This window comes from Antennarius striatus, chromosome 11, assembly GCF_040054535.1.
Source record: "Antennarius striatus isolate MH-2024 chromosome 11, ASM4005453v1, whole genome shotgun sequence".
NCBI classification, from domain to species: Eukaryota; Metazoa; Chordata; class Actinopteri; order Lophiiformes; family Antennariidae; genus Antennarius; species Antennarius striatus.
The window spans coordinates 20,972,773-20,996,387 of NC_090786.1; the positions used below are offsets into that span (position 1 = coordinate 20,972,773).

At 45.5% G+C, this 23,615-nt stretch overlaps 1 protein-coding gene across 3 annotated transcripts in view; it reads right to left on the bottom strand.

The window, feature by feature from the left end:
* Window positions 1-1,643: 1,643 nt before the first annotated feature.
* Window positions 1,644-23,615, bottom strand: part of cpeb3 (cytoplasmic polyadenylation element binding protein 3) — a 32,649-nt gene continuing 10,677 nt past the window's right edge. For 2 of the 3 annotated variants that reach the window (XM_068327082.1, XM_068327080.1), the window contains 8 exons: window positions 17,805-17,861; window positions 15,280-15,303; window positions 14,018-14,185; window positions 13,837-13,926; window positions 8,135-8,253; window positions 6,045-6,159; window positions 5,697-5,878; window positions 1,644-3,490 (listed from right to left, as the gene is read on the bottom strand). In XM_068327082.1, coding sequence (XP_068183183.1) covers window positions 3,263-3,490; window positions 5,697-5,878; window positions 6,045-6,159; window positions 8,135-8,253; window positions 13,837-13,926; window positions 14,018-14,185; window positions 15,280-15,303; window positions 17,805-17,861 — 983 coding nt within the window. In that variant the 3' untranslated portion in view covers window positions 1,644-3,262. The remainder of the gene's footprint in view (window positions 3,491-5,696; window positions 5,879-6,044; window positions 6,160-8,134; window positions 8,254-13,836; window positions 13,927-14,017; window positions 14,186-15,279; window positions 15,304-17,804; window positions 17,862-23,615) is intronic. The other variant, XM_068327081.1, reaches the window with a different exon arrangement.

Below are 23,615 nucleotides of genomic sequence, written 5' to 3' on the forward strand. Positions count from 1 at the left end.
AAGCTTAGCATTTCAAGAATCAAGACACTTTAGTAACAATAATAAAGTTTCTCAGCTCCTAGAAATAAAAAAGGTGAACTTGAAAAAAACCCCGAAAACTTTAAAGTAGCATCGGACAACTAATTTATTCCAAGTAAAAATACAAAATAATATTAATGACTTTGACCAGATATGAAAATCTCCCCCAGAAACTAGTAATGGTTGAGTCTGCAAAAGAAAAACATGAAATGAAATTTAAAAAAATAGGCAAAAATGTTTAAATTCCTTTCCTTTTTTGCAAACCTTTCTAAAAATAATGGAAATTTCTCAGTACAAAGGCTACATTACTACTGCAAGGTACTAGCAGGTAGAGTAGGTAAATACACAGTAGAAAATGATTTTAGTGAATCACAATGCCTGCAATGAAAATAATTCTGCAATAAAGATTCTGCGTCTTTTTTCTTGTTTTCTTCTTTTCTACAAACGGTACAAACAGTATTGCACATTACAACAAAGAATCAAGGTTGTTTAGCCTTAAAAATGGGACTAATTCAAGTCTAGTGTGAACAGAAGGCCACCAGTTTGTTGATGCACCTTTGAGCTTCCATCAAGTTCCGGCTGAAAACACTCGTCTTTAAAAAAATAACTCCGTCGTTCAGCGACGCTCACCAGTCCTTTAATTCCAACAAGCACACCGTCGCTTTGCTTTTTTCTTTCTTTTTTTTTACGAAACAAACGGGAGCACAGATTGTAGGAAACATAAAAAACATCTCTTAAAAATAATAAACAGGATCTCTGATTATCTGAATAGAAATATAGAAAAACATGGGAGCCGTTTTCCTGTCTGATGCTTCCTCCGGTGAGACGCCTCAGATCCTCTCTAACTACAGCGTTAGCGATAAAAGCTCTGGATCCTTCAGCCGTCTGTCAAAAATAAACTCTTAAAACAACAGCAAACAAGCATGACAAAAAAAAAATCAAAAATCAAAAAAACAACTGTTAAATCACTTCTTTTGAAGAATTAAATTAATATATTTTTTCTTCTGAATAAACTCACTTAGAAAATATCAGTTTCTCTCCTAATATATTTCAAAAATTGAGGTATTGCAAAATATCTAGTCAGTCAGAAAAGCACACTTTATCCGCTCAGTTCGTCTTCACAAAAACAACTGCCGACGTCAAAACCCTTCAGATACAAAGAGTAGTGCATAACAAACACGCGTCACAGAGGAGGAACGAACACGGAAACGCTGCTGGGTGTGGGGGGGGGTTGGTGGGGGAGTCACAAAACACCCAGGGTTCACGTTGCTAAGGAGACGGTTAGCGTTGAGGTCACGTCTTCTGTCGGTGAGAAAAGATCTGCTCAGATCGGCTCTTCTAGACAAACAGAAACATCTCAAGTCAAACTGGGGGGGGGGGTGATGAAGAGGAGGGCCAGTGGGGGGGGGGGGGGGTTGACACAGAACAACCACGACTCGTACAAACAGAGGGGGATGAATGACCCCCATCCACAACCCAGTTCAACCAGTGTCTCCGCTCGCCCCCCCGGCTCACCCCACCCCAAAGCCAGAACCGCAACCAACAGTTCATTAATGTGAACCGCATCAACCATAACCCCCCCCCCCCCCCCCCCCGTGATTGCACTGCTCACTATGTGTGTGATATCGTGTGTTTAGCAGGTCCAATACTTCAAGCTTTGCAGGAAATATCTGTTATAAATACAGAACCCCCCCCCCCACACACACACTGTCCTGCTCTACGTCTCCAGTAGCTTCACTGGTTCCACCCCCACCCCCACCTCCACCTGGAGGCGCCGCCGCTTCTCCCCCGTGTGTCAGGGGGTCATGTGACCTCTTTGGTAGCATTCTGGGACACGGAATGCGTGACCTTCATCAACCAGGGAACCAATGGAGAACCTCAGCTCACACCGTGACCCACACCAGTGTGTGTGTGTGTGTGTGTGTGTGTGTGTGTGTGTGTGTGTGTGTGTGTGTGTGTGTACACTACTAGAAAGATTCACAGGACTTCTACGTGGGACAGTAACAACAGTTAAAGCAGGTCACAGTTCTACTCACACCGAACGACACGGTAGAAAAATTGCACGATTATATGAACAGTTACTTCACCTCTCAGACGGTCACATGATCATCCTACATCCGTCACATGATCACCCTACATCCGTCACATGATCACCCTACATCCATCACATGATCATCCTACATCCGTCACATGATCATCCTACATCCATCACATGATCATCCTACATCCGTCACATGATCATCCTACATCCGTCACATGATCATCCTACATCGGGTTGTAATTATTAAGGAAGAGTATTTTTTTGGGGGGGTGGGGGGTGCAGGAGCAACGTCCTCCGGTGGGCGTGGCTGGCCGGTGGGGGCTGTGTGATGGTTTTCACACCCCCCCCCCCCAGCTTCATGCGGTCACACCTGCGTCTGTAGAGTTCAAACACAGGCAGAATGGAATAGAACAGGTGATACTGAAGTGTTAGCATGCAGCAACCTGATTGAATGAAACATGCAGTTAAGGGGCGACGCCCACAAAGGTAGCCCCTCCCCCCTTTGATAGCTCCTCCTCCTTGATTTTTTTTTATTACACCCTTGCCTGAAGAAAGCGCGTGTTTCCTCCAGGGGTTTAGCAGCAAAGCCGTCGCAGCTTCAATTCTTTTCTTTATTTAACGCTAAAAAGTCTTTTTAATAAAAACTGAAGACCATGAGGTATTAACCCTTTCAGAGTCCAAACACACGCGTGTTACTCTTCCTGCCCACGTCAGTGGAGAGTTGGGTGCTACATCCGACGCCACCTACTGAGTGTGTGTGTGCTGAATGGACTCCTTTGGTAATGATTCTTTTTTTTGGGGGGGGGGGGTGCATGCTCCTCTTACGTAAACTGTTAAATGATCTCTATATGTATGGATACAAAACTACATCTATATTTTAAAACGGACGCCCCCCCCCAACCCCCACGTGATTCGGTAAGGACGGTGCTCCCCCACCCAGTCAGCAGGACGGGAGCTGCCGTTCTGGGTTCTCTGCATGCGTCTAGATTTGGGTTTTGTGCCAAAGTGCAAATTGTGAGTTGATGGACTTTCACATTTTCACGTCCCTCCAGGTCTTCATCAGGCTGGAGCTGGGGGGGAAAGTTTGTCTGGGGGTGGGGGGCAGTGCTGCCCCCCCCCCCCCGGAGGATCAGAGGGATGCTAGAACTCTTCAGGGGTCAGGTGTGAGTGTGACGGGGCGGGGCTGACGCGTGACCCCCCCCTTCAGCTCCAGCGGAAGGACACGTGGCGAGGCCGGTCGCCCCCCTCCTTCACCAGGGGCTTGTGGAACTCCCTGCCGGCGCGGGAGTGGATGCTGGCCCAGCAGAACTCGCAGTAGTACTGCAGGCAGGTCACGTTGGCACAGAAGAAGGGGGCGAACTTCCCCCCACAGCGCCCCCCCTGGCACTCGTCACACATCTGGTCGTCCAGGACGTAGGGCTTCACCTCCACCTGCAGGGGGCAGCAGCAAGCAGGTTAGTGTGTAACCAGCAGTGTGTACATTAGTTAGTGTGTAACCAGCAGTGTGTACATTAGTTAGTGTGTAACCAGCAGTGTGTACAGTAGTTAGTGTGTAACCAGCAGTGTGTACAGTAGTTAGTGTGTAACCAGCAGTGTGTACAGTAGTTAGTGTGTAACCAGCAGTGTGTACAGTAGTTAGTGTGTAACCAGCAGTGTGTACAGTAGTTAGTGTGTAACCAGCAGTGTGTACAGTAGTTAGTGTGTAACCCGCAGTGTGTACATTAGTTAGTGTGTAACCAGCAGTGTTAACATTAGTTAGTGTGTAACCAGCAGTGTGTACATTAGTTAGTGTGTAACCAGCAGTGTGTACATTAGTTAGTGTGTAACCAGCAGTGTGTACATTAGTTAGTGTGTAACCAGCAGTGTGTACATTAGTTAGTGTGTAACCAGTAGTGTTAACATTAGTTAGTGTGTAACCAGTAGTGTTAACATTAGTTAGTGTGTAACCAGCAGTGTGTACATTAGTTAGTGTGTAACCAGCAGTGTGTACATTAGTTAGTGTGTAACCAGCAGTGTGTACATTAGTTAGTGTGTAACCAGCAGTGTGTACATTAGTTAGTGTGTAACCAGCAGTGTGTACATTAGTTAGTGTGTAACCAGTAGTGTTAACATTAGTTAGTGTGTAACCAGTAGTGTGTACATTAGTTAGTGTGTAACCAGTAGTGTTAACATTAGTTAGTGTGTAACCAGTAGTGTGTACATTAGTTAGTGTGTAACCAGTAGTGTTAACATTAGTTAGTGTGTAACCAGTAGTGTTAACATTAGTTAGTGTGTAACCAGTAGTGTGTACATTAGTTAGTGTGTAACCAGTAGTGTTAACATTAGTTAGTGTGTAACCAGTAGTGTTAACATTAATTAGTGTGTAACCAGTAGTGTTAACATTAATTAGTGTGTAACCAGTAGTGTTAACATTAGTTAGTGTGTAACCAGTAGTGTTAACATTAGTTAGTGTGTAACCAGTAGTGTTAACATTAGTTAGTGTGTAACCAGTAGTGTTAACATTAGTTAGTGTGTAACCAGTTTGAACCCTACCCTAACCCCACACCAGTCAGGTTCTCTAATGAAACCAGACTAGTTTGAGGCAGGTGTCCTCCTGTTTAGCAAGACATTAATTTTGCCAGTGAAACGGGAGACAGGAAGTCGGTCTCCATGGAGACGTGTCAGCACACCAGTGAGCAGGGAGGGTTGGTTTAACCCTCAGAGTGTGGAAAAAATGAAAGGTTAACAAATCTGTCAACTGCAGGAGGCAGAAATCGGCTAAAGCCGAAACGACAATGCTGTGTAGCATTTAGTGACTATAACACCAGACTTCAGCTGACCAGGGGGCAACAAGCGTCTATGTCCCCCCCACCAAAGACAAAGAAACGATGGGGACTGAAGGGAAGACCAGAGGCACCGGTCTTCTGCACCACACCTGGAAATGACAGGGATTCTGAAGGACAGCTGTACGTACAGATACTTTACCTTCTCTTTTCTGCCAACATGAGTCATTTGAGTTGGTGAAAAAAAAGCCAATGACAAAGGAACATCAGACCTCCGAAATTTAACATCACTCATGGCATCAGAACACTGGCCACAGCCGGGCTGGGGTGTACTGGAGCCCCCTGCAGCGGCCCAGCCTTCTGGCTGACTGATCGTCTCTCTTGGTCTCCCTGTTCCCCACTAGAACGGGCCAACAGAGCAACCAGGCAGCAGAACAGACCGACTGTATGCCCGTGTTCAGGGAACGGTTCAGGGAACGGTTCAGGGAACGGTTCAGGGAACGGTTCAGGGAACGGTTCAGGGAACGGTTCAGGGAACGGTTCAGGGAACGGTTCAGGGAACGGTTCAGGGAACGGTTCAGGGAACGGTTCAGGGAACGGTTCAGGGAACGGCCAGGCTTAAACCGAAGCCTGTGTTTGCAGCTTCAGTCATCTGTCTGAACCCTAGCAGCTGAAGGCCAGACTGGGCCCAGTCGTCTGTTCTTGTGGGCGGTGCCGTGCAGCTGGCAGAGCCCCCATCTGGAATGAAAGCTGTGACACACCGAGGCGAGCTCAGGCAGAGTCCAGCTCTGCAGCGTGCCGTACGAATGACTCTGGAAACCTCAGCTGTGGTGGACAGGAAGCGTGTTATGAACGGAGTGCATGAACTCGCTCACCCTTTTGTCGATGTCATTGTGCTGCAGCTGAACGAAGCGAGCGCTGATGGCGGCGATGTAGCTCTGCTGATTGGAGAACGCCACGCGGCCAGCTCCCTTCGGGTATTTGAGCTCCGGGTCGGTGTCGATACCAGCGTAGCAAACACCTCCGTATAGCCGGTCCATGATCATGGCCAGCTCCACTAGAGGGGAGGGCAGAGAAAGAGGTGAGGGGTGCTACAGCAGGTTCACCAGGACTTCTGCATTTCCTCTTTCTTCTGATTGATCATATCCAGGGTTTCAAAACAAAACAGGAAGCAGTTTATCTTTTTGATCAACACTTGAGCTTGATGCCAGCTGGTTAATTACCTGCACGAAGGGGTCGTGGCACCCCTCCTACAAAGATGGTCTTGCGGGGGTCCAGAGGTTGGGAGCCATCCATGACAAAGTCACTGTCGCTCAGGTTCCAGGGACGGATCTGCACCTGCATCAGAGGATGGAAAAACAAAGATTACCTGGCTGGCAAACTTTTGGTTCAACATCGCCCCGGCCCGCGGTGGTTCTTAACCTGGGTTTGATCGAACCCAAGGGGTTCGGTGAGTCGGTGAGTCGGATTCAGCGGAGACGGAGGTCTTGACCTCCGCCGAACATACATGAATCAGTGTGTATGTGTGACACATCCTGTCAATTCGTGATGCCGCGCTTTGGAATAATGTCAGTGTGTACGTACAAGCCACATTGGGACAGTCTTCGAATCTACCCCAATGAAGGATTTCCATGTCCTAAAACAACCCCATCATCAGGTCAGAACATCAGTGTGTCCAACACTTCATTTTGATGACATTCTAATCAGCCTGACATAGAGCGCGACTGAAATGAGACCCGTTTGAAGGGTCTGAAGGGTTTGAAGACCTCGTTTCTCTGGTCAGTCTACAACTACCCCACTTCCATCAAAGTTGGCTGTGTAGAACGTCAATAAAACGAGTACATCATGATTTTCAAATCACTGAAATGCCAGATGCGGTTCCCCTGATATGCTTCTATTGCCGTCAATGAGTTGGGGCAAGTTTCAGTTTTAAACACTTCTCCGAGTCTCCCTTACTGCAGTACCCAGCCATAACTAACCCATGGCCAGAGGAGCTTAACTAATGCTCACCCCCATTAAGACTGTCTATCCCTCAGACCTACAGAAATGACATACTATCTAAGTCTGGAAAAATTATCTCTATTAACTGCAGTAACTTTATTCAGATTAGGTGTGTATAGAGACAAAGTAAGGACAGGTAAAATAATATTAATTAATATTAATGTTCTTCTTTCTGGTAGAATTTTCTGAATTTTTACCCAACTTTGCTGTGACCTAGATAAGTTTGTAGTAATAGGAGATTTCAGTGGTCACTTTGACATTGTGAATGATATTGTTTCCGTGTTAGTTCCAAGTCTATTTTAGCCTCTTTAGGATTCTCACAGGTAGTAGATGGTCCGCCCCACAAGCCGCCACCACATCCTAGACCAGGGGTGTCAAACTCATTTTCACCAAGGGCCACATCCGCATAATGGTGTAATCAAAGGGCCATGTAACTACTCCTTAATGTTAAATAACTCTGAATTTATTACTTATTCAAGTTACAAACATTACAATTGCAAAGAAAAACATGTTTGTTTGTTTCTCTGTTCTAACATAAATCCTTTTTAATTTGTCAGGTTATTAAACCCACAGAACTCCATCAATCAAGGATCAAACTATCAATCAATAAAGAAAAATAACATCAGACACAAGTTAGGACGTTAACTTTGTTCACTATGTTTTTGTCAAAGTTAAAATGGGCTTTATTACTGCATTGTGGGAAGTGTAGTTTTTGGTCAAAGCAAACTTTTGACCTATTTAATTTTAGACACTCCGACCTTTAATGATGTGGTGGGCTGAATTTGGCCCCCGTGCCTTGAGTTTGACACCTGGCAGCTAGACCTTATTCTTCCCTGTGGTATAGACATACAACATCTGACTATTTTTCGTCAAAACAATATCCTATCAGATCAGTTCCTAGTTAGCTTTGACTTTACCCTAACCAGCATTAATCCACCAGATAAAGTCACCCTGACAAGATCAATCTCTGATAGTGTGACGGCTCAATTTAAAGAATTTCCTCAGCCATGGAGTCAGTGTGTTCCCCGAGTCTTACTCTTGCATTAGCTTAGAGATTGAATATTCAAAAGATATCAACATGGTAAAAACAACTTAAAATAAAAATTACTTAACAGGAAAGGTCAGCCCCACAGTTTAACATGTTTTCATAGACTGGACAGAATTTGGCAATCAACTAAAGCTAAAGCTAAAGCTGAGCTTTGCTAAAAAACCTCAGAAACACATTGTGGTCATTTTTATCCTAAAAGAAGGATTGCTGTGAATCTATTTTCATTTGAATGAAAGGTTATTTCAATTCATGTTTGCAACTTACTGGTTTGTCTTTGATGGTTGGACTGGAGACACACAAGTAGAGCTTTCCCTCCTCTTCAATGCAGGCATCGATCAAGGCCTGGACAGAAGTCTCTTCCTGGAACAGCAGGAAGGCATAGCCTGGGACAAAGAGTGGAGAGACATTTATAGCTTCAGATAAGTGTCTCAATGGAGACACCTGTAAGTCACCTCACGATGCGTCTGCTTCTGCCTCACCTGCCTCAATTAGATGCTCAATACCCGTCACCTTTCTGTCTGTGCTATTAGGAATACATGTCTAAAAGTACTCCCATCCTGAAGAAACCATGCAAAATTGATCAGCCTGACCCGTTGCTGATTGTTCTTGGGTTAGGGTTGTTTCAGGAAAAGACTTTGGTGATGTCTGTGCTGAGCAGAAATAAGGAGGTGAGATCGACTGTCACTCTCTGCAACTGAATTATTTAGCTCAAAGAACAGAACTCATCCGAAGTAAAAGCTACAAAAGTATTTCAGGAGGGGTAGAGAGCTCAGCTAAGTACAACCATCACACAGCTCCAGAGGGGCGATGAGCCCTGATACTGAGGAACAGTACAAATACAGGCTGACGGGGACAAACTAACCCTCACCCACTTTCTGGAAGCCAAATAATGAGAATAAAGATGGAAAGTAAGAAAAGAGAACGTCATTCTGCTCATGGAAACCATTTCAATGAATGTCAACCAGAATGAATGAGTTGGAGGGAACAGTCCAAAGAATCAAAATAGTGAAATAATAGAGTAGATAACAGGGGAACACCAACAACAGTAGCTGTAGTAACAACAATAATAATGAATAGTAATGATCCTGATTCACAATGTGTGTCAGGGAATCTTAAAAATACTTTTTTCATTCATCATGAACACAACAATAAAAATAAACAGACACAGGTAACTTTGTTCAGAGAAAGCTTGAGTGTGTGTGTATTTATGTATGTACTTTTGTATATGTGCATACAAATATACAGGTAGTCCTCAACCTATGAACACAATTGGTTCCGAGAGGTTGTTCGTAAGTTGTGTTATTAAAGTTGTACATTCTGCCGTTTTAAATTAATTTCACACAACTACCGAATGTCCAACCACTCTCTCTTTGAAATGTGCTGCTCAAAACTGATCCGTGGTCATAATATCTCTTATTGAAAATTGATGAAATGAGTTCCCTGTTGAAACACTGTGTGTCTGGGCTGGCCACTAGATGTTAATGAGCTCCCTCTGTCAACGCCTGCTACATGCCCCCACTGATGTGGTGCACTTATGTTCGTACGGCACTAGGTCCAGCAGTTGTAAACTTTCAGTAACTTTGCTTATCGGTATTTCTCTTTTTCTTGATTTCCACTCTTAGTTTTCATTATATAATGTTTAATTTTTTAATCATGGGCCGACCGGCTCAGTCTGCCGAACGTGACTCTGTTGTCTAAACACTTATATATTTTTAATGTATATCCTATATATTTATATATTTTACACACACACACACACACACACACACACACACACACACACACACACACACACACACACACACACACACACACACACACACACACACACACCTTATACTTATAAGCATAAACAACAATTACAACTTTATGCGGACTCTGAAGTAAATAAATGTGACAAGATTGATAGCAGATTTTTCTCCATGCTATAGGAACAGCCTACACTCCGTTGTGTGAGTTCATGCATCTGACATTGTGCAAAGTAACCAGCAGCCTCTCCCTAATGAACAGTGTTTTAGCAGCCGCTTTCATGAGCCTGTGACCTCAGTAATCATACCATTGTGGGTGAAATCAAACTGTCCACAATTAGCAATCAATTGCTTCAAATGACTAGAATCACAAAAAACACATCTCACAAACACCCGCGAGAAATAAAGGATTACACACAAGATTATAGCTCTTAAGATGTCAATATCTTCAACTTGGGACAAAACAACCACTCAAAACGCTCGAAAAGGTCAAACTCTCCAGCAGCTCATCCAGTCTGAACAAGGGAACAATGTGTTCCCTGACCCAGAGAGAGAGAGAGAGATGCAGATGGAAAGAGAAAGTGAGAGAAGGTGGGGAGAAGAGAGGAGCAGAATTACTGCCAAACAAACACAGTTCACATTACATGGAGGGCAAGTGTCTGGGAGGAACCTGGAGTACATAAAGCTACCGTTTCATGTGCAATGCTTGACGTCGTTAAACCAATGCAGGAGGCTCAGGAAGCCCTGAAACAGTGCAGTTAATGTTCAGTGCTGACTCCAACATTCTTCAAACCTGTCAGCACAAACGATGCGGCCACCAAACACTGTGTGCAGAACACGAAACGAAAAGAGGTGCCCTAAAAACCCCGACCTGGCTCCTGTGGTCACTTTGGACCTTTTTTCCCCGGCTCAATGTTAACACCCCTGAGTCAGAAAGAATGGGGCATAACAGTTGAGCTGGAGACAATATGTTTAAAAACTGTTGATAATCACTTCAAATGTGTCCTTTTTGACACTGAATTACAGATTAAGACGAGACACTAAGCCGTGTCAGTACCTGAAGCCAGACACTGCAGTGCTCTCTGCCTTAGAATTGTTCTATTTGTTGTGAATGGACGTTTCATAGAGGCTAATGTCACCAGAAAAATCATATTAATGCCTTTATTTCAAACACGCGTGATTTTTGTAACAAACACTCATGGCCTAAACCTGAGACTTGATTTTATTTAATCTCTGCAACACAGCTCTCACCCAAACAAGACAACACATTAGTTCAACGTCCTCTTCCTGATGTGTAAAGGTTTTAAAAAGAGAACAATCAACAACAATCTTTAACTTCCTCTTTCACCGCTCGGCTCCAGAAACGTCAGTTATCTGCTGCAGATTCATGGAGCCAACAGACCATAATATAGAGCACACTTCCTGTAAATGTCACACTACCCCTAGACATCAGCTCTAGAACACACCACCTCTAGATATCAGCTCTAGAACACACCACCTCTAGATATCAGCTCTAGAACACACTACCCCTAGATATCAGCTCTAGAACACACCACCTCTAGATATCAGCTCCAGAACACACCACCTCTAGATATCAGCTCCAGAACACACCACCTCTAGATATCAGCTCCAGAACACACTACCTCTAGAAATCAGCTCCAGAACACACCACCCCTAGATATCAGCTCCAGAACACACCACCTCTAGAAATCAGCTCCAGAACACACCACCTCTAGATATCAGCTCCAGAACACACCACCTCTAGATATCGGCTCTAGAACACACCACCTCTAGAAATCAGCTCCAGAACACACCACCTCTAGATATCAGCTCCAGAACACACTACCCCTAGATATCAGCTCCAGAACACACTACCCCTCGATATCAGCTCCAGAACACACTACCCCTAGATATCAGCTCCAGAACACACTACCTCTAGAAATCAGCTCCAGAACACACCACCTCTAGATATCAGCTCCAGAACACACCACCTCTAGATATCAGCTCCAGAACACACCACCTCTAGATATCAGCTCCAGAACACACTACCCCTAGATATCAGCTCTAGAACACACTACCTCTAGATATCAGCTCCAGAACACACCACCTCTAGATATCAGCTCTAGAACACACTACCTCTAGAAATCAGCTCCAGAACACACCACCTCTAGATATCAGCTCCAGAACACACCACCTCTAGATATCAGCTCCAGAACACACCACCTCTAGATATCAGCTCCAGAACACACTACCCCTAGATATCAGCTCTAGAACACACTACCTCTAGATATCAGCTCCAGAACACACCACCTCTAGATATCAGCTCCAGAACACACCACCTCTAGATAGCAGCTCTAGAACACACTACCTCTAGATAGCAGCTCTAGAACACACTACCTCTAGATATCGGCTCCAGAACACACTACCTCTAGATATCAGCTCCAGAACACACCACCTACATTACAAATCAGATACAGATAAAACAAGAACCAATGGAGTCAGAGATTGCAAAATCCCATAACACTCCTGAATTCAAAATTTTACCCTGACCTACTTGCATGGGTCAAACATCTCAGCTAGTCGTCTGACCTACTGTCATTGATCAAAGCACTAGCTCTGATCTATGGTCTCACGCTCACTGGCCTTCTTCCTCATTTTTCTATCTTATTCGGTTCCTGAGTGTACAGAAGTTATGATTTGACCTTGAACTAGTTTTCTCAAGGTCAAGGTCATCATCTCATTTCCATCCCCTCTCCTGCCCGAGTCATGTGCTTTTTGTTTCATCTTTCTATCTGAACGGTTGTGAAGACATTTGGCGGACGAACGGACGGACAGACGAACACACAAACACTATTACATCACCGCTTTGACGCGATGTAAAAAGAACACAAACGAAACAGATGTGTAAAAAATGGATAAAAACAAAAGAAGAGAGGCGACACACATTCACTAACGCCGTTCACAGTATGGAATGATGGATCATGTATATCCATTGCACATAGACATTTCAACACTGCACTGATACACGTATCTGTACATGTTTCAGAGGAGTTTGCTCGTGTTCTACAGATTCATGGCCGTTGCTTACAAGCTGTTTATCAGTCTGCTGGTTTTTGGTTTTATTGCCCTGCAGCGTCTCCTCGATGGCGGCGTTCAAACAGGCTGTGACCAGGATGGGACGTGTCCGTCCTGATGTTCACTGCTTTCTTGAGCTGTAACGTTAACTGTACCAGATACGTTTTAAGACCAACTGCTGACAGTAATTAAAATGATTCAGGGAGAGGAGAAGAAAAAGGCTCGACAGCACAGATAGAGGGAGACACAAGCATCTGTTGTCAACAAACACACCCCAAAGCTTTGAATCACTGAAAAGCGTTGAAACCAAGCATCCCTGATCATCTCACAGTGAAGAAGTCACTCACTGAAGAAAAGCTTATGAAGGCTCTTTAATAAAAGCGCCTTCATAGTTCAATGCATCGCGGAGCCACATGAAAGACAAACAACTCACTCACACCTACGGGCAGTTTGGATTGATCAGTTCACTTATGGTGCATGTTTTTTGGGGGTGGGAGGAAGGCAGAAAACCTGGACAGAGCCCACACAGACACGCGGAGAACATGCAAACTCTACACAGAAAGGGACTCGAACATTGAACCCTTTGCTGTGAAGCAACAGCGCCACCCACTGCACCACCTGTTTCTACATAATATAGACTTAAAGAGCAGAGAGTCTCCTCCTCTACCCATCATGAGCTCCTTTATTCCCCTAAAAGGACCAAACGTTTCCTCCGGTCTGGGTATCAGTGGAGCCGAGCATAGTTCAAATAATCCTCGTGAGCTAAAAGCGACGTTAGGGAGGACCTGTCCTGAGGTTTGGTAGGTCCTCAGGCTGCAGTATGTGACCGTCTGCCAATGGGACGTCTTTATGAGCTGTCCCCCCCCAAAGCAGAGAGATGTGAAGGTCTGGAGGTGAGGAGATCAGCCGTTAGGTGCTCCTTCACACAAACACGTCTCGGAGACATGAGCACACACTGCAGGAGTCCTTCTGCTGCATGGGGTAACTCAGATAAACACAGGCCTCCATTCATACCCAGCAGGAGCCGAGAACTCTGGGTAACATGATTCTTTGCCAAACTGGACACTAGCAATGCACCTGATGTGATGTTTATTGGTGTAGACTTTGATGTCTGATGGGAAATTTCAGATGATGTTCTGTTACCTTTAGGTGGGAAGTAGGATTTGCTCTCAGCTTTGTGAGGCCAGTCCACCACCAGGTGTCCATAGCGACGGAAACTGTTGGTGATCTCGTCTACAACAGCGGAGACAACAGAAAAAGAATAGACTAGACGTTCTTTCATCAAACCAACAGCGTTGTTAAACTAATCAGTTACTCTAGTTACCTTCATCTATGTCAGGGGGGAGGCCCCCAACAAACACCTTCCTGGAGTAGCGCTCCATCCTCTCTCCATTCTGCAAACGGTTCAGTGAGTTGAGGCCCGGGGTCAAGCAGGGGTCACCGTGTCCATCGTCAAGGAAACCGTCCTCAAAGGGGAAAAGACAGGAGCGACCTGGAAGGACAAGAGAGGTGAAGGACACCCACAGGGGCAGACGGTCGGTAACGGCTTCGGTTTCTGAGTGTCCTTATACTTTTGTCCACATTGTAATCATGTCGTAATGTCGTTTTGGAGGCTTCCTGGTGACTTGAGACACATCATGTCTGCTGGAGGCTGAGCACCGGTGCAGACAGCAATACTCTTGAGTATTGACTGCCCTCAACCAATGAACTGAGCAGAAACGTATTTGTGTTTCTCTACAGGGTTCAGGTTCAGGACGACATCTTTAATAGCATGCAACGTGTTCTCCTCTCATGTTCACATCAGCATCTCGTGAACATTTTTGCATGAAAGCATTCTGGAACGCAGCGTTCACCGGTTTCACCACATGACAACGACAACACACGGCCCCACCCCCCCGGCACTGCAGCCACCCCACAAACGTCACAGAGCGGCTTTGCTTCGGGCTGAGTGAGTCAAAATGAACATTGAGCCAGAGGCCATCCTCACCGAGACGAGGATCTCATCTCATGCCCCAAGATTCAGTTTGAAACTCATGTTTATGGGCTGTGAAGCGGGTGGAGGGTTGGTTTTACGTCTGTGAAAAGATACAGGGCTCTGTGAGCTGCTGCAGGGACACCTGCAACCATGGTTTGAGACGCATTGGCCCCCCCTTTCTGTTCTGGGGAACACTGATCCAACAGTGAGGTGGACTAGTCGCACACTTGCTTTGATGCTGATGCCCTGGCTGACTTTCTCTTGCTGGGTGGTTTAACTAGAGCCCCGTACCTTTTGAACAGACGGATGACTTTCCTCAGGGGGGGGTTGAATTTGTGACACATCTGTCTGTAGAACACTGACTCAGAAAGAAATCGTGAGGAAAGGATCAGCCAGACTTCTCACGCCACACTGATTCAGACAGACTTGATGGCGACTCGCTCATGTTCACGACGCAACCAGTGGAAGACGAGCTGTTGTCATTTTGTCATTAACGTGTTGTCATTCAGTCACAGCAGATGATAAGCAGGTAGGGACACACGGAGACCCCCGACACCACAGCGACGCATGGCCGGCACGGCAAACACAAGCCAGAGGAAATGCCACGTTACCTCTTCTGCGGCCAGAGCTCCGGGCTGCCCATCAAAACAGGGGGGTGAGGGAGGGGATGGGGGGGTGAGGGAGGTGGAGGTGGGGGGGGGGTGAGAGGATAGGAAAGAGATACAGAGACACTGGTTTGTGGAAATAAACCAAGACATTTCTAAAGACACAGTGAAACCACAGACAGCCATATCTCAGGTCCGGCAGTAGGTGGTTGATTATTACTGCCTGGCTCAGGCCCCCCTGGGAACTGCCCGGGCAAAAAAGATGCATGTCAGTGACGGGGGTAGAGGGGAAATGGCTGAGAAAAACGTAACAGCGATCGTTTTCTCTGCTTAATGATCCCATTCATGTTAATCCCTGTAGATGTCCCTACATGAGGCCACAATGCCGGGTAGTGGGGGCAGGTTAGTCATTACCACGGCCTCAGTGAAATGTTAAAGGTGTTCTCAGATCAGGTACGGAGGACAGTGGAAACTTCCCACAGGATCAAACATAGTAGAGTTGGCTGGCAGGTAGAACGACATGCAGGGAGGGGGGCATTAAGAGGCTCTGGACACAGTTCCATTTTTTTATTGGGCAAAACCACGACTTTGGGACTTATGTTTGAGTGTTTCCTTTATCGATTCAAGGTTCCCACCAACAACGGGATTCTGCTGGCTCTAGATGTGAGCAGGGGAAGATTCCACCGATCAGCAGGAGGGTTAGTGTCCAGTCCTTCTCAGAATGCAGACCCATCCCCTCAGGAACTACCATGGGCCTTTGCTCCGTGAATACCCCGCTGGCCTCTGCCTATTCAAGAAATATATTGCCTCTAAGCTTCTTCTCCCTTGTTATGCTTTCATTAAAAAGATCTCTTCGTCTCAAAAAACCTGGGTCATCCGCCTGCAACTTTAGCCCCTCACCATCTGGCCTCAGTGGTAACAACATCGCCTAGCAACCGGGGCAAAATGAAGTAAACCAAGAGACAGTGTACCGTAGGAGAGAGGAGGAAACAACGGTGGTGTCCAGGAGAGAGAAGAGGTCTGAGAGGAATCTGGTTTAATATTTAATGTCTGTTCCTCATCTCCACTTCGAGAGAACAGCATCAATAAATCTGGATGGAGCAACTACACTCACAGCGTCTGCTCCTTCTTCTTTGCATGAGGTGATAAAAGTGTGCTTACACGTACTCAAAACTCAAAATTAAAGGGGTAACATGAAGGAGTAAAGTCTTTACAGTTCCTTGTATGTAGATCAGACGCCGCAGCAGAGAAGCCGGTTCTGGCAGACCGCAAAGATCACCAGAGGTCAATCCAGAGGCGCTCTCTGGATTGAGCCGTGAAAATTAGAACCAAAGCAGTCAGAGACGGCAACATCCTGCTACCTACCCTGACCTACTACCCTGAAAGTAGTACCCGACAGCTTTAACCTTTCAGGGTAGGTCAAAGCTATGCACTAACTTTGACCACAGATCACCTGGACATTGTGGACTAACTGATCATGTCCACACCAGGACACGAGGGCTGTAGTGGCTTCACAGTGCTTCCAGACATCCTCCACATTTTGTCTTGAGGATAGAAAGTGTAAGAAACCTCATCCCAGAACTCACCGACAGGCTAAAACCACTTCTACAAACTTTGTTCAGTTAGAAGAACATCACCTGAGGACGAGGTCGTGTGAGACGGGGGGGGGGTCAATTCATCAGCTGCATGTTTCTGGAGGGGACAGGAAGCCGGAGAGAACCCACATAGACACAAGGAGAACATGCAAAGTCTGCAAAGGAAGGACTCAAACGCAGACGCTTCATACTGTGAAGCGATGCCCCCCCAAGAGGAGGGGGGGGTTTCAGTAATATCCAATCAGAAGGAACTGAAATACAATCTATTAGCACTCTGAGTCCATGAGGCTTCACTTCCTGCTATAAAAGAACCAAAATGAGCCCATCCCATCCCATCCTAGCATGATGATACCGGGATCCAATCACAAAGCCCTACATCACGCAGTCCTGAAACACTGAACAGCATTTTTGAAGCTTGAGCTACTGTTTCTTTTGCCCGGATTCAGCTTCTTCTAAATGGCATCACTGTTGGGTTCATTCAGAGGTTTTCCCTGTGACGCTACTCGATGAAGAGGCTAAAGAAAGAGCACTTGGAGGGAAGGAGTATGACGACCCGGCGGCGTCCATGCAGCAGCACATGGCACGAAGACACCGTGTGTTTCTCGGCTCATGTCCGGTCGCTGCTGTTGGACTGCCAGCTCGTGGGACGCTGGGGGAAGCTAGTCTTACATGTCGGGGTATTTTTGGACGTGCTATTCACAGGTCAACCAGTGCTGTGAGGCGTGTGGTGTCAGATCCAGGCCTTAGCAAAAGGGCAGGCAGGTGTTCCTAGGCCTCAGCAGTTCGTTTCCATGGTTTCCAGGGAAACGTCATCATTATCGTTTCAAAACATATGACATCAGCGATGACAGAACTGAATGAACCAGTAGAATTCAAATCCTCTTTAATGCGTTAATGAATTATGAGCTGATTCTTGTACAACGAAGCAGGACTTACTGTTCAGAGGCATGATGTGGTCGACTCCAGGGTGATGGAAGTTAAAGCCCAAACGTCCTGTCGAAGTAAAGAAAAAAACATGTGAACTTCTTCCATCCAGCCGTAATCACACCAATCACAACATATTTAAATGAGGTGGGGCAGCAGCAGGACGACCGGAGACCCCAAAGCTAATGTTAGCCTAGATAGCAGTGACAACTAGGCCCATTGAGGACTTCATACATAGTTCTGAGCAGAGCATCCCACAACATCCTGTCACACTAAAGTCTAGCAATACGTCTCACATTCAGTGAATTATGCTCAAATTTTTTATTTGTCTATAATTTTGAAATCCAATTGTATTTCTGTAGTTACAATTAACGCCACCTGACTGTTAGATAGAGGGGTTTTGGGGGTTTAGTACAGCTCAATAACAGGATATCCTGAATGTGTTGAATGTGACACCTCTGAAAACAAGCATTCAGAATTTTATATATATATCGTATAACGTATACACACATACAAACTCACACACATGCACACATTTGTTTGGTTTTCATAAATTAAATAGCAGCACAACTCATGTTGAACACATGAGCGTTCTGTGAAGTGTGTGCTGGTGGCAGGGTTAGATGGTTGGCAGGGTTTGCGGGGTGATTGACCAATCAATCAACCAACCGAGGGCAGATCCATTCTCCATGTTGGGCCAGAAAAAACACGACTGAAGGGTCTACACACTGCTGAGTTTTACTTTGTAGTCCATCTTTCCCACTCAATAATTGATCATCTATCTACTAATATTTCATTTTAGTGTTGAAGACAGATGAGACCTCCACCGGGTTTACAAGGAGTGAAACCAACAGTTAAACTAGAGAGGCAGTGAGGAGGATGGGGGGTTGCCACCCTGCAGATCCACAGATGTGGATTTCCACAGTCCTTTCCACCAGAATCCAGTCGACAGTCAGGCTCGGGGGCAAACAGAGTGCAGCAAGCCCAAACATCCACTCCGCTTTGCTTGAACACGTGTGTGACCAGACTTAGTCCTTCAGTATCTGAGCTCTCTCTAACTCGCTGCTATGAGGAAACACGTTTGCAGGCCAGCATGCAGCCAACAGGAGTGTCATTCAGTGTTGTGTCCCCACACGGAGGCCTTACAAACAGCCTACGACTGACCGTCATGACCAGACTTGTGTCTAAAGCTGGAGCTGAGGGAAATCATGTTTACTGTAAAATGCGTGGGACATGCTATGCACTTTGACCTGGAACTGTTGATCTGGATGGATCAATGAAGAATAACCTTATATAGCACAGACCAGACGTTCTGCTCAACACGTTGCTGATAAGAACTCCCAACAGGTCTTCCCTTTGCTTCAACATTAGTCATTTGGGGTTACGGAGGAGGACAGATATCCTGAAGCCTTAAAATAACTCTGGATATGTGCCATTTGCTTAGTTGGGAGTTGAGCGCCTCAGTCTGAGGGGCCCCCGAGGGGCCCCTGAGTTGCTACTGTGGATGAAGCTCCTCTGCTGGCATTTTCTCATGACGTCCTTGGACTTTTCTAGAAGTCCACATGATGGTCACTGGGGAAACATGCCAATCACCCCCCAGAGAAGCGACGGGACATGATCTCACGGTGACCACTTTGGTCACCATGAGAACTAGTGAGAGACCACTGGTGCATTTCAAGTGTCTAAACTCCAGGTGATTGTCGCACAGACCAGAACTCTTGTCTCCATCTCCACTCCAACTCCAACATTCACCTTACCCAATAAGACATCTGGAAAAATGCTCCAGCAGCTCGTATCAGAGCTGTCTATCATGAAGTGTCCCTGTATACTGCACAGAAACATGTAGTTAATATTATATTAACTACATGTTAATTTACAATAATATAAATTAATAATTAATACTAGTAAATTAGGCGTTTAAATACCGGCAATCGTGTCCATGACACCATTTTATCCCACAGTGGGATAGTTGAGTTTCTCTGGGGTAGCAGGCCGTGGAAACTTCGCTCTGTCCTCATGCTGGGTTCAATGGCAGCAAATTACATGACTTGTGGAAGTGTGTTTTAGACAAGATGTTCTGACTGCAGCCACTGTGGACTGGTAGAACTTATCAGCAATAGAACCCCTGAGAACACATGGAGTGTGTCCTCCAGTGACACACCGAAACAACTGTTACCTCATTCCAAGCCCTTATTAAGGGGATTAAAATGATATTGTGCTTGAAATAAGCAGTTGTGTGGTTGTAATGGTGTTGATCCAATAATTATTATATATTCTAGTGTAAATCATTAAGTTGTTCAGGACTGTAGGCCAACGACTGTAGGCTGAAGCATTCCTACCAATCCCCAATGACACGTGCTTGTTCAATGTTTAACAAGGAAAAACATCCATTGACAGCCGACACACACCGTTCTTTCCTGGCTGTATAAAGCACAGGACATCCCTCTGACACATTTCTAGTGTTTCAATGGCTGAGAGGTTCAAGACCCGCTCACTGGTCAAACCTCAACACACAAGCCAATGACTATGACCTTTAGTTCAGGCTTGAATGGAAATAAACACGTCGATCCTGGAAACAGCATGACACAGCTGTTGGTACAGGGGAGACCATAACTGGGATGCCTGTGAAACCACTAAGAACACACTCAGCTGCATGTGGCCGTACTGTTGAGCAGCGCAATGCTAAAGTGACCTCGCCCAACAACGCGCCCCAACAGATGGGTGGATTACACACAAGGTAAACGTGTGTTTGGCATCTCCAGTCGACTGAGGTCAGCTGATGATTGTAAACACACCTACCCAACGGTCCCATCCCAACAACCTACAGTGAACAAAGCCACAGGCATAAAGCTTAGATAGCATGTTAGCACTCCTCCAGCCCCAGAGGTGTCTGGGTGATGTCTTACTACTGTATTACTAACCCTAATCCTTTCACACAGCCTACTGGGGCGGGGTGGTTGAACCTACATTACCAAGCTGATCAAGTCCAGATCTGTTTGTGGTTTCTTCGTGTTCCCTCCCTGACACTGAACCAGCCGCGGGGCCTGTTTCTGATCAGCAGCCCCTCAGCATTTCAGAAGAAGAAGAAGAAGAAGACGACATATCACACAACACAAATCAGGGGTGTCAAACTCATTTACGCCGAGGGCCGCATCAGCATAATGGCTGTCCTCAAACGGCCAGATGTAACTAATAAATGTAACTAAATGTAACATAAATGTAACTACTCCTGAATGTTAAATAACTCTGAATTTATTACTTATTCTAGTTCCAAACATTACAGTTAGACAGAAAAAACATGTTAGTTTGTTTCTCTGTTCTAACATAAATCCTTTTCATTTGTCAGGTTATTAAACCCACAGAAATCCATCAATCAAGGATCAAACTATCAATCAATAAAGAAAATTAACATCAAACACAAGTTAGGACATTAACTTTGTTCACAGCGTTTTGGTCAAAGTTAAAATGAGCTTAACTACTGCATTGTGGGAAATGTATTTTTTGGTTATAGCACACTTTTGACCTATTTATATCAGAATCAGAATCAGAATCAGCTTTATTGGCCATCGTTTGTAGAAAGCAGACGAGGAATTTGTTTCCGGCAGGTGGTGTCTCAAACTGTGCAATCATAACTTAACTATTCTAAATACTTTAAATATTATAAATAACTATACTAAATACAAAATGTAAGCTGCATATCTAGACACTCTGACCTTTTGTCCTCTCATGGGCCACATAAAATGATGTGGCGGGCCACATTTGGCCCCCGGGCCTTGAGTTGGACACATGTGATATAAATCTTTTCCCTCTGCAGAAGCACCTTTCTTTAAATCATTTATTTTGATCTCTTCGTTTACAGTAGTTGTCTCCAACTTCTGTTTGATAAAGAGCTGTGTCTTCTGAGTAGAGGTGGGCCATGATAATATGAGTACAATCATTATTAAGGCATAAAATAGTCTTATCACGGTATTCTGACATGCTGTCATCTTGATGTTGTGTGTTTGGAGTCTGCTGAAGCAGCGTACCGCAGATGACAGAAATAGTTTGGGTCCAAAAGAACAGCGACAGAACAAACACAGTGTTAACACAAGAGTGAAACCAATGGAATTTATTTCTCCACCTCAAACGAAGCATCTGATCCAGCAGGTGGCATGGTCAAAGTCCTGGAGGAGTGCCCAGCAGCTCACGCTAGCCACAGCAAAAACTGCTCCAAAACACCATACAGCTCCTTTGACTCATGTTCTCCACATGACAACAGAAGCAGACGCTGGACAGACATTACCAGAGTCCTGTACCATAAAGCTGGATTAACCTAGCCGGGCTTCCTCTTACTTATCTGGCTTCACTTACCCAGACATCCGCCCTCCGGATTTTCGGTACCATAAAGCCGGCTATCAACTCACTAATTCAATTCAGGCTTGTCCACTCTAGATCTGTGTGTGCTCACATAAAAAGGGCGGAGTTTGCTGCATGCGACCAATCACAAACATGCAACAAACCGGCCCGAGCCGCATATTTCACAATGGAGGAGCAAACAATAATAATTAATAAATACGATCAATACAAATCAATAATCCAGGCAAAAAGGAACACAGTTGCAGCTGCCAAACGGAGCAAGGATCGCTGGGAAAACATGGCCGACTGCGTCAATGAGGAAGTTAGTGCCATTATAATATTACTGCCCCACTATGACTGCACTTGTGTATCTGACTACAGTAACATGTGTGTGTTCATGAATGTGTGTGTGAACCACATGTTTGGTTATGACATGTGATCGTAGCCCCCGTGACTTTATGAACAGCTCTACGTACTGTGTTCTTCACAGGTTTTCAGCATCGCCAACAGAATACATAAAAGTACCGATCAATCAATCAATCAATCAATCCATGATTTACTGAAACAAATCATTGATTAATGGCATTTTATCTGTGTCTTGCTTGTAACCCATCCAACGAGGGATTTAAGGACATCATAATAATTACCAACATCACTGTGGGACTGTCAGCGCGTGGTTGGGGTGCGTTCCATTCCTGATGTGAGGCTCCAGCAGCTGACAGATGTAATGTAACCCCTCCCCCCAAAACCTCTACCTTTCTACAGTCATTGTTCAGCCAATCCCACCGGATTACAGCCATCCCTAAATATTCTCTCTGCCTGAGCGCTCTGCACACAAGCTGTGCACCGAGATCCACCGGGTTCTCAGGAAACGGACGGCCCGTTTTCAAGAGAACTGATTGGTCAGTAGGTGGGGCTGTTATACCCGCTGAGCTCCGATTGGTCAGTAGGTGGGGCTGTTATACCTGCTGAGCTCTTATCCTGAACTTACCCTACTCCGGAGCAGGTTAGGTGTTCAGCATAGGTTACCGCGACAACGTAGCCCGATAGAAAGTCAGCCACCTTTATGGTACCGAAAAGCCAGGGTTAAGCCTGAAGTTATCTGGCTAAGCCGTACTCCAGCTTTATGGTACAGGCCTCAGATGTTGGACCTGAGACCTGATGTCCATCCAGACGGTGGAGAACGCTGTCTCCAACCCGCCTGGTCAAAGCTGGAGCCCAGAGTTGACGCCCATCAAGGAACAGCTCCTAGACAGCAGTCCTGACCTCCAGCACTGCTTCTATGAGCTGAACTGTTTAAGGTGCAACGTGTGGCTTCAGGACAGTCAGAACACTGATTGTGTGCAACTGGATCTTCAACATTTAGTCACATCATCAATAATATACTGTCATAACGCCAAAACTTCCTGAAATACCATCACATTATTTTAGATCCATATTGTTCACCGAGAGAGAGACAAAGACAGTATTGCTGTAGTCCCAACTGTT